The 11,656-nt window shown below is 37.8% G+C and overlaps 1 protein-coding gene across 1 annotated transcript; it reads right to left on the bottom strand.

Moving 5' to 3' along the window:
• Positions 1-486: 486 nt before the first annotated feature.
• On the bottom strand, positions 487-9,552 carry PANC (pantoate-beta-alanine ligase). Its single transcript, XM_077396700.1, has 4 exons — positions 8,590-9,552; positions 7,036-7,149; positions 3,264-3,395; positions 487-825 (listed from the first exon to the last, which is right to left on the bottom strand). Exons 1-4 carry the CDS (start codon positions 9,283-9,285, stop codon positions 709-711), a joined length of 1,059 nt encoding a protein of 352 aa, XP_077252815.1. The 5' UTR covers positions 9,286-9,552; the 3' UTR covers positions 487-708.
• Positions 9,553-11,656: the final 2,104 nt, after the last annotated feature.

Here is an 11,656-nt window from a genome sequence, read left to right as displayed (position 1 = left end):
TCCTGCCTTCGGATGGTCCATTGACACCCCTTTGGGAACTGTAATAACCTTTCACAGAGATTTAAATAATAAAAACATGATGGGCTGGTGCAAAATATCAAAAAATGGTTGCCCCCATATCAGTTCCCTAAATTTAAGTTATATCATTATAACTCAAAGGTCCCTGTAAGCATGGTTTTAAATTTCGACCAATATCCGAAATTTCGGATTTCGGTAGAGACCGACACCGAAATCACTAATACCCGAAACGATATTTTATTTCGTCCGAAATTTCACCCAAAAACCTATTTTTTTTTAAAATTAAATTAATATTTTACTGAAATTTCTACCGAAATTACCGAAAATCAAATAAAATATTGTTTATCTGGTTTCGCCGGATTTCGGCCAAAATTTCAGTCGGTGGGGTCCGAAACCGGTACCGAAGGGCGCATACGTGCGTGTGGCGGGGGATCATCGCCCCATTTTCTGATGAAAGAAAACGCGCTCTAAAATAACAGAAAATATATTACAAAGAGAGATCAATATACTAGTTTTCTCGATACTCGACTTTGTCAACTTCTTTATTACCACATGAAAAAAAGTATCAGAAGCTTAACTACTCAAACAACAAGGAGCATCGACAAACATTCCTTTAAATAAAACATAGAAAAAAAAATTTAATAAAAAATAATACAATTACTTGGACCTTCACCATAAAAGGATAATATTTCATACATTGATCTCCATATTATCTATCAGCCTAACCTTTCCAAACCATGCAGCGACAGAAAACACCACAGGGCTTTTGATCTCTTCTACTGGTTTCAGACTTTCCTGGTCCACAATCTGCATACCAGAGGAAAGAGAACATTTAATTCTCTCACTTTTTATTTGGTTACCAACAGATGCAAAAACTTTTTTAGAGAAAAAAAAAAAAAGAAACATGTCCAATATGATCCCTAAAAATAAAATAAAATACAACACTGGTGCATGACAAACTGTCAATGTATAAGCTAAGACTAATGTTGCTACATTGGAAAAATTAAGAATGATATGCATTAGAAAATGAGAGGAAAGCCTGAATTATGTCAAGAAGGATCATCACAATACAAATATGCCCTTTGAATATAATTACTAATGCTAAAGAAGATCTTCATCAAAGAATGCAATTTCATGTTCGCTCAAAAGTGGAGACGGGGGAACAGCACCCAAAAGCAAGGATGACGACGAACGCAGTTCTATGGGTATGACAGTTGAGCTGTATGTAATATAGGCATTAGTTGACGAAGAACATTAAGATGTAAAGAAATCTACCCAGATAAAATATATTAGAACTAAAATAAATTATATACTAGTAATACCTAAAAAGAAGAAAAAAGACTCAGTTTCTGTATAGACATATTGATGTTTGTCCCCATGTGTCCAGCGTGGCTATTTCTAAAATGTCGAGTGTACTTGTAAGTTGTAACATATCCTGGGACTCCAGGATTTAGAAAAGCTTTCATGATGAGTAATCTTTGGTGTAAGTGTTAGTGGGAGTGGATTAATAAACTTGGATAAATGCACCTGGGGGGTTGTTGTGACTTTGGACTACTGTGATCATAGGCCCTATTGAGAGCTGCATTAGTTATTTCATTATGTTCATTAGTCATTTTCATGTTGTCAAGGGCCCTATCACATGAATTACTAGTGATCATATCATTTAGATGGGGCTAATCAACTATGTCACTTACGGGTGGTATTTTTTGTAATTTCTTCAAGTAATATATTTATGTTTATGCCTTCAACTATAGCATAAACCCCAACTTCAACTTCGTATCAGAACCAAGGATCAACGCTTTTGAAAGCTTGTGTAATTTATCTTCTCCCATTGGGAAACACCGAAATATGCTTGGTTCTAAGCTAGTTGACACTCATAGAATCAAATCACATGTTGAATGAAGAAGACGGGTATACTTCTCAGGTATCTGCAAGCCTCACTTGGTAAGGGTTACTGTTTGGTAACCATAGTCGCACAACTGATGCGCATTCGGAAGGTTCAATCACTTATCACAGGTCTACTTCTGGCAATTCATTTGTTAGGGGTAATTTGGTCAGCTGGAAAAGTAAGAAGCATAGAATACTTGCCAAATTGAGTACAGAGATGTAGTTTGTGACACATGGGGTGTGCGAGATTTTGTGGATACATATTTTGTTGTGTGAATTGAACATTAAAGTTCCAGAGTTGAGGGGCCTATCACATGAATCATTAGTGATTATATTATGTAGATGGGGCCTATCACTCATGAAGTCACTCGTGTCATTTTTTGTAATTTCTTTAAATTGTTTCTGAATTTATATGGTTTTTCGCGGGTTAAGACACACCATACGAATTTCCCTTTATCTCTTTATTCTTCTTCACTTTTCTCCAATAGGCTATAGCATAAACCCTAACTTCAACTTCGCCTTTCATCCTGTCACGATTGTTGGGAAGGAGCTTGGTAATTTTTTTTAATGAGCAAACCAAGATAATCCTTACCTCAAAGGAAGGTGGAGGTTAGAGGTTGAAGGTGACACTTAGTTGCACAAAGGACTTGTAGTGGGAGTGGGTCATGGTTCAAAAGTGGGAGGGTGTAGAGATCACCTGGCAAAACAATTTTAATGATCAAACCAAGATAATCCACACCTCGAAGGAAGGTGGAAGTTAGGGGTTGAAGATGACACTTGGTTGCACAAAGGAACTGTAGTGGGAGTGGGTTGAGGTTCAAAAGTCGGTGTAGAGATCACCTATTATAAATGTTTCTTTGAAACAAATGATATTAAAAACTTTAAATATGTGCTTATGTTCAGTGAGATATGTAGAACAAATTGCTTAGTAATTTTACTTCAAGAGACCTTAGACCTGTCTCGAAACATCAAATCTAGCCATATCTCAGAAAAGCTATGTCATGCCATGTTTATACTGTTATACCATGCTGGTCCCACAACTATTACTGCATCAATGATTTTTTCAAAAGTCGACAATGCAGGCAAGTTGATGGAGTAAAAAGAGGTAGGGGCAGACTGAAAACAACTTGGGTAGAAACAGTGAGGAAATACTTGATAGCTAGGAACATAACAGAGAACATGGTATCAGAGCACTATGTACAATGTTTAGTAATCTTCATTACATTGTTGGTCCATCAGTGTTCATTATCATGGCTGTATTAATCTTTCTAACAGAGAGAACTTGTAATCACTTTTCAGCTTTTCTATACAGTTGGATGAAATGAGAAAAGGAAAGGTGAGGTTTTTCAGGATCTTACCTCAGCATAGTCAACTCTACCGCCAGCTTCAAATATTGCTTGGACAACTGAATGCCTCAATTCTTTGCAAGAAATTTGTCCATTTTGTGCAGAAAATTTAGCTTTTGACAGTGCCTTGTTGATGGATAGGGCCTACACAAGAGCATACATGATTGTTTATGGCTCCAGATTAAAGAAACTCCTACTGTTGGAAGAATTAAGAACAATGCCACGAAATAAGACTTTCTAGAACTCTTAATAGGTAAAGCTTCCTCTAGGAGAGGGTTTTTTGTTATTTTTTTTATAAAGTAACAAAAATTTATTAAACAAGAAAAGCATTATACCAGGCACAAAGATTCCCAAATGCATAATTTCAGTTTAGTTACAGCCCTCTATCTGCTGTAAAATTTCCAATTTCTAACTATATACATGTGTGTGTGTGTGTGTGCGTTCGGGTATAAATTCCAAACAAGAACATGCTTAGAAAAATAATTGCATCTCATGACTCTACCATCAGAGTTTGTTAAAAAATGACGTTGGAAATATACGGAAGACATATTTAAACAAATTGAATTAGTACCGATCCGAGATGCGAGAAATAGATCCGGGACCACTGACTGGAAGGTGGTGACAAATTCAGGTCCTCCGACTCTACCATCAGAATTTGTTTTAAAAAACGACTTGTTGGAAATTTATGGAATTCATATTTAAACAAATTGAATTTGTACCGATCCTATACCATTCGATGCCAGAAATAGATCCGGGACCACTGACTGGTCAGTGGTGACAAATTTCAGGCCCTATTTTGCTTCTTCTTTAGCGGCAGCATCATTCTCCAATCCGGGCTCACCAGTCAACCCATAGGCAATTTTCATGGCCGCTTGACTGCATTTTTTGATAAATTCTATGGGTTTTTTGACGTCTTCTTCATCATCATATTTCATAGATTGGTTGCAAAAATCATCGCATTGTATTTTTGATAAATTCATTGGGTTTTTCGACGTCTTCTTCATCATCATATATTTCGTAGATTGGTGGTGAAAATCAATCAATGATTTTCTTTTCTAGATAGAATTAATCTAAATCAAAGAGATTCATCAACTCATTTTCATATATAGGGATTCTCTGTTAAAGCGATCGTGGATTTATCGTGGCCATCATGAGCCCATGTAGTCAATGATTAGAAATTTTTCAAGGAAAAAAGCTGTTTTGAAACCTGAATTTCACAACTATAGTGACTGGTTTCCGCTGCAGTATCTTCTTAATTGAGCATTTCTTACGGAATTTTGCAGCCCCAACCCCAATTCCATGAATCTTCCATGGTGTGAAACACACGCTGTCCTCTTGAAGACTCCTAGAAACCGACCACATATTTTTTGCTTTTGGAAGAAATGGCAAGATTGATTGCAGATATCCCATACAACAACACAAAATAAAATCTCCTTCTAATGTCTGAACATATCAAACATCACTTGAGAGGTCAATGCTAGTTTTTCTGAATACACAACGCGATGCTGAATTGGGTTTTCTACAATCATTTCTCCTAAGTGTGTACTTCTCCAAAACCAGAGAGGAGTTTCGCCACTCTATCATCTTCTTCCAGAGAAAACAAAAGGGCAAGGTATACCAATTGAGGAAAAAGAGGGGCGTAGGTGGTGAGAAAAACCAAGTAGGTTGGGTGTGAGAATTCAGGAGAGAGAAGGACTATACTAATTGTGAGTTGTGAGCATTGGGCGTGCGCAAGAGTTGAGGAAAGAGAGAGAAAGAATGGACTATACCAAATGTGAAGCTTACAACTGGTAAAGGCCAGGCGAAGGAGAGTTAAACGGGCAAATTTATCAGTCCCTTATGTGTATATATAGGACTGATATCTGCACAACCATTTTTTGATAATGGGACAAATCACCTTCTTTTACACTTTTTGAACCAGGTGTCAAAAGCTATTACAATTCCCAAAAAGCTCTCAACAATCAATTAGAAAAGTGTAAAACAAGGTGATTCGTCCTATTATCAAAATATGGCCGTGCATATATCAATCCCACATATCAAAATATAAGCTTATATGAGCCCGAGCTCACGAACAGCGTCCATGACTCCATGTATTTGTGAGACTCGAAGCGACTAGTTTCCACAATGAGTTAAATGTCCTAATGGATTTGAAGAGTCGTACTTGTATTAAGGAGAGTCCATGACTCCATGTAAAGTTTCATTTCAAAGAAGAGTTAGTGGTTTAACTATAATAGGCCTTAATTAGACTAAGAGTTGTTTCGCAACAAGGGTTATGAGACTTTTTTTTTTCAACTTTCATATGGTCTGCATAGCGTATAACTATGAAAGGCCTATTGGGCTGAAAACATTTGAATATGAATGAAAATTGATGCTTTCTTATATTGATTGAGTGTGATGTCTTTTCTGAAGTGTGATCCTTCATATTCTAAGGTCTGATGTCTAGGAGAACCCTGGTGTGACTCCAAATCAGTTTCTCATCCCTATACTTTTATTTTATTCTGTTCTCTATCTCCCTCTTTCCTTATTTCTTTTCTCTGATCTATTTTCCGAGGCCTTTACTCCTACCATTATACCCACAACAATCAGTCCTTGCTCCTCATCGAACAATCCTACTTAGTTTTTTACCATGATTCATACCCTGCAGCCATAATAACACCAGCAGTCTATAAAATCTGCAGGTTTAATACCTGCTGCCCACCTGAACATACCCAGCCCCCCCTCTTTCCCATCCTAAATTTCTACCCATCCATTAAAATCCCTACCTGTCACCAAAACCAATCTGTGTAATCCATCTTATGAATTGTCTAGACACTTTAAAAGCTGTAAACAGTCCCCTTATAACCTGTTAATCACTTTACAGCCCATTTTTATTGAGTCTTAGTCATCCTATACCTTGTCCTTGCACCCAACAGTCTCCGTGCATGTTTAATTTATCCTAGAATACTACTAATCGCCCTCCAAATTAGTCTTAAACCTAAACCAGACACTAAACTTATACTGCAGATAATTTACACCACCTTTACAACCCACTTTACACATCACCAGTCCTTCATATGTGCACAACAAATCAATTGAATTCCACAGTGCATATTTATTCCCATTGACCCAATTAATTCAAGCCTTGGATATTAGTTCTAGTTGGCTGTCTTACGTCAATTAGTATGAGAGCTACATATTCAGTGTGCTCCCTTTTCCATTCTTCATCTTTATATATATATATATAGTTTTAGGTCCAACTGGATCCAGCTCCACTACAGTACATTTGGCTATGTATGGGTTACGAACGGACCTACCAATAGATGACTATTGTGGATGAGGCTTGGACAAAAAAATCACATTCATTGGCGAAGTTTCATCATATTTAAGATCATTGATGTTGAATTTAAGTTTAAACGTTGGCAATTGTAGGCCATTGACATAAACATTTCAAGAACACTTTAGCTTGAACAATATATTAAGGATGAGAAAACATGCATTAGCTTTCAATAAAAAAAAAGAGAAAAGAGAAAACATGCATTGCTGAAGTTAAGGAGTTTGATGATGACAAACGAGTTTAATCACTGGTTAAGATAGAACAGTTTAAGGTTGATTGCAAGCATGGTATATCCCACAAAATTGTACGAAGACGGAAGAACACGGGAATATTACATGGAAAATGGCATAATTGGCACTGTTGTTAATGTATCAAGTTGTTTCCATTCCTAAAACAGGAAAACTACTTCCACTATCCAAGTGCAACACGAAAGAATGGAAATATCAACTAGCCACGAAGTACTAGGCAAACCTTATCCCTCTCTTCAGGTAAGAGGTGTACGTTGCGTGAGCTCATGGCAAGGCCATCAACATCGCGTACTATTTCTGAACCGATAACATTTATGCCAAAATCAAGGTCACGAACCTGAAAATAGTTGTCAACAAATAAGTATATTTGTGAATTAACTGATATATTGCTGCCACTTGAAACAACCTTACAATCAACAATCCTAGATATAGAGTTTGCAAGTAAAAGATAAAGAGTGTCTATCCGATTTCGCAACACCCATTTTCACAGCCCCTCTTTTTCGTGAGAGCAGTGCTACCTATGCAATGATTAAGGGTATTAATTGAAAACCTTTAAAGTCAATGCGTAGGTGGCATTTCTCTCCTGAAAAAAGAGAGGATGCAAAATGGGTTTTGCAAAATCAACTAGACACTCAAAACACAAATGCTTAAGGGCCTCTTTGGATGAACCATTCAAAAAAAAAAAAGGGGGCCTCTTTGGATTCCATCGAGATCAGTCCTCATTTGCAAATAGAATTATTTTATGCTATTTGCAAAGGGGACATTAAGGCTTCTTTGGAAGCCATTGGTAATACTGTTTCTAAAACTATTATAACCATAAATTGCAAATAATGATACCTTAAAACCTTTTTGCACATATGATGTCATCCATCCATCATCTTGGCCGTTAGATTTAGTTTTTTATGAGACTATTGGACATTTGTTATTTCTCATTTAGGTATATCTGATTTATTAGCATTTTATTTAGCATAGATGTGGGGGATGTCTACATTAGCATACGGCCCACCTTACCCCATTTTCCATGGCCCTTTTATTTTTTTAAACCCACATTTTCTAGCCTTTTATTTAGTTCTTATTTTCTATTGGCTAAACCCTTAAAACCCTTTTAATACATTTTTTAACCTATCAGCTGAGTATGGGGACCTACCATTCAAAAAAAAAAAAGTTGAGTATGGGGACCTGCACTTTTGCCTCTCCTGTTCCCCCTCCTTTTTGCTTCACGCCCATTGTTTAAGTTCCAAACCATTCCCCCTAGGTTGGGTTCATAAACCATTCTCCCTCAATTGGCTTCATAAACTGTTTCCCCCTAGGTTGGATTCATAACCGCTCCCCTTTCTAACCTTATCTCTCATTTTTACTTGATCTTGATCTCTTTCTAGTTTTTGATTCCCTATTCTTCTCTCTCTATTTAACTTGGCTGAGATCAGCCTCTTCCCTCTATACCCAGCTATCCCTCTTTCCCCTCATGGAGACCACATGCTGCATGACGAGCCCCAACCTCTATTATTTCCCTTCGATTAGAACCTAATGCTACAGAAAATCTACTATTCAGACAGGCATGCCAAGTCAAATTGGAACAATAACTCTCATCCAAAAACTTCTCTATGATATTGTCATTCTTAATATTGTCACTAAGTTAACACTTTTCGTATAAAGAGCCCGAATCTAAATTGCCCAACCAAAACCACCTTTAATCAGAAGTCCATAACATAAAGATAAGACTAAAATCGCTAAAGGAAATTAAGGAACTGTTCAGGAAGTGTGATTGCAACCTCACCATTCGACGAATGATACGCCATTGCTGATAATCCTTCTTCCCAAAGACAGCAACATCAGGCTCCACTATATTGAACAGCTTAGCCACAATAGTAGCAACCCCTCTAAAGAAAACAGGCCTACTATTTCCACACAAACCCTTTTCCAATCTTTCAACCCTAACCCAAGTCTCATGACCCAATCTCCCATCCCCCTTCTCCTCAACACAAGACACCACTTTCCCCTTCACACCACCCTCAAAACCCAAATCCCCCGAAGACCCTCTTGGATTTTTCTCATCTTTCCCAAATTCAACACCATTTTCATCACAAGACCCCACCTTTCTCTCACCTGTCCCATCAAAACCCAAATCTGAATAAGACCCACTTGGGATTTTACTATCAATTGCATAATCATATAGATTTTTAGGACAAAAAACAGCATCAACCCCAACTTTTTTCAACTTCTCAAGATCTCCTTGAAAATCAGAAGGATATGTTGAAAGATCTTCAGATGGAGCAAACTGACCAGGGTTTATGTAGATTGAAACTATAGTTAGTTGGCAATGTTTTTGGGCTTCTTGGATGAGGGAGAGATGGCCCTGGTGGAGGTAACCCATGGTAGGAACTAGGGCTAGGGTTTTGCCTTTGGATCTCATGGACCTTGACCATGTTCTCATCTGATCCTTGTCTCTCATGATTTCTGGTTCTTTTGCCATGAACGAAAATTTGGATTTTAGGCCTTTTTTTTGGTTGGGGATTTGTTTCTTGGAAAGAAGAAAGCTCAGTCAAAACACAAATACTCAATGCCTACGGCCTACGGGGCTCATGGGCGGCCTAACGTGGAGCTAAAAATAAAGGCCCACATGAACAGATGATCTACACCGTTCGTATGTTGGTACATGCTTACATAGCTGTCCATGATATAAATTATCCATATTACAAACCAGAGCAACGATAGATGCAAGGGAGCCCTTAGCAAGGAGCCGGAAAAGGGCCCTTCATTAAAAATCATAAGGTTTAGATAATGAATTTGTTATTGCAAAACTCCAACTACCCTAAACAAGCTTTCTAACTCTAGCTCTCTTCTCCAGTTATATTGATATCGCATGGATCTAATACCGCTTTGATCAAAACCAATCAGATTTAAGGCGGACCGAGAGGGTGTTGAGAGAGACACCACTGTGTTTGTGGTGTCTTGTTTGGGGACACCACTCAACCCTGCTATTCTCCCGTAGATTTGTTGGAGATTTCAAAATAAAAGAATTTTGAAAATAGAGAAGGTTTAGTTGGAAAAATGGGTGTTTTCGAAAGAGGAGTTGAAAGGCAAGTGAGAAGGCTAAAAGTTTAGTCTCATGTTGGAAAATAAGAAAAGTGAAAGGGGGTTAATAAGTATCCCTCCCTCTTGTTTTAATTTCAAATACCTTTTGGAAATGGTGAGACCAATGAGACATGGGCATTAGTGGCATACTCCACATGTACGCATCCTCATAAGGAGCTATTGGAGGGTTTACATTTTTCTAATTTGATGTGAGCCGTTGATCAATGATCATTATCTTGATCGATCAATGTGATCTGATGATGATCGATCCCCTAGTAGCTACAATATGAACCACAGGATCGTGCTCAGGTGTATCCCAACAGTTAGACTCAATCGAGTATAATCAGAACCGTAAGATCGCGTGATAACGATGGGTGCTCAATCAGGTATGATCTGAACTGCATGATCTCGACTAGTCATGATCCAACAGTCCAAATAACCATTACGGGGTTGGAACAGAGTTTTGTACCAGCCAAATCACCACGAAAGAAAATTTGGACCATATAATCGCAATCTGGCTCAATCTAACAGTCATATTAGCAGCCCAAATTTATCGGGTGCTAGGAAAGAGCGCATTGAACTTGAAAAGGCCCCACAAGGTCTATAAATAGATCAGAAATACACCATTTTTAATAAATCCGAGACTCAATTCTGAATACCGTACTTTGGTTTCTATAGCATCTTTCACTCTCCTGGATTTTTTATTCTCTCATTTTATTATATTTTCGTTGTTTTATCTCTGATTATCTTCTTCTTCTTTTTGGCAGAAACCAGAACTAGTATCTCACTGACTTACAAAATCCGTCTGTATTGCAAGTCTATTTCTGCTTGTGTATGACCTCAACAGGCATAAGTATATTTTACCTATGGGGCTTCACTGTATCTTGAGGTGGAAGTCTCAATACACGGTGCACATCAAATCAACATATGGTGGGACGAATATTGTGTTAAGGAAAGCGACATCAATAACGCGCTTGAAGTATCATTTCTTTCATCTCTCCACCAAAGATTCATCTTCCCCTCCTAACATTTTCTTCAACATATCTTAGGCAGCAAATATTAATGGAGAAACCTAGTTTTGAAAGCGCCCTCACAATCAGCAGAAGTGGCTCGTAGAAATGCTTGCTCCGGTACCAATACAACCGCTCTAATACCATTGAAAAGTTTCGAGAATAGATCCGGCTGGATTTTTCATTAGACTGTTTATCTCGACCAGTCCTAGCTAGTTTTTATCTTGATTACCCATCTTTTACATGTAGCAAGATGGGGAGATATTCAATTGCTGGGGAGTGATCGGGAAATCTAGTTGTTGGAGAGTTCCCGTACACAACTAGTCATTCAAATCTAATGAGTCTTTCACTAGATACCTGACTGGCCATCTTTGGTTAGGAGCCAATCGTATATACTTAATAAAATTTATTTCAATTTTTCTTTGGAAAATGATTTTTTTCAAGTGTTAGAGAGGTGCAAAGTGGCACTAGTAATAGTATGAAGGGGGGTGTGGGAGGTGTTGAATGAGAAGAGCGTGGGACGGATGAAAAACACTGAAAACAAAAATCCCAATTTTTTTAAAACTGGGGAAAAGGGCGCCCCCGTTGGTCTATATCCATTTACAGTGGCACAGAAAATTACGATCATAACTGTTATAAATGGATATTGACCAATGGGGGGGCCCTTTTACCTGTTTTTTTGCAAGGGCGCCTGTCAGTCTAGCATTCCTCTTTTTTTCTTCATTTATCAATCTCGTCACATTCTCTCCTCATTGAGAG

The sequence above is a fragment of the Tasmannia lanceolata genome, unplaced genomic scaffold, assembly GCF_043159265.1.
Source record: "Tasmannia lanceolata isolate RefF3 unplaced genomic scaffold, GAP_Taslan_0.1 ptg000015l, whole genome shotgun sequence".
In the NCBI taxonomy this organism is placed as follows: domain Eukaryota; kingdom Viridiplantae; phylum Streptophyta; class Magnoliopsida; order Canellales; family Winteraceae; genus Tasmannia; species Tasmannia lanceolata.
The sequence above is the reverse complement of the archived record's forward strand: the minus strand, read 5'-3'. Positions and strand labels throughout refer to the sequence as shown.

Excerpts from the sequence above, each read along its gene's own strand:
- PANC (XM_077396700.1), bottom strand. The coding sequence starts at position 9,285 with ATGGCAAAAGAACCAGAAATCATGAGAGACAAGGATCAGATGAGAACA. Across the intron at positions 3,396-7,035 it reads TACCTGAAGAGAGGGATAAG|GCCCTATCCATCAACAAGGC; the intron begins GTTTGCCTAGTA and ends GCTCTTGTGTAG. Across the intron at positions 826-3,263 it reads GTAGAGTTGACTATGCTGAG|ATTGTGGACCAGGAAAGTCT; the intron begins GTAAGATCCTGA and ends TCTGGTATGCAG.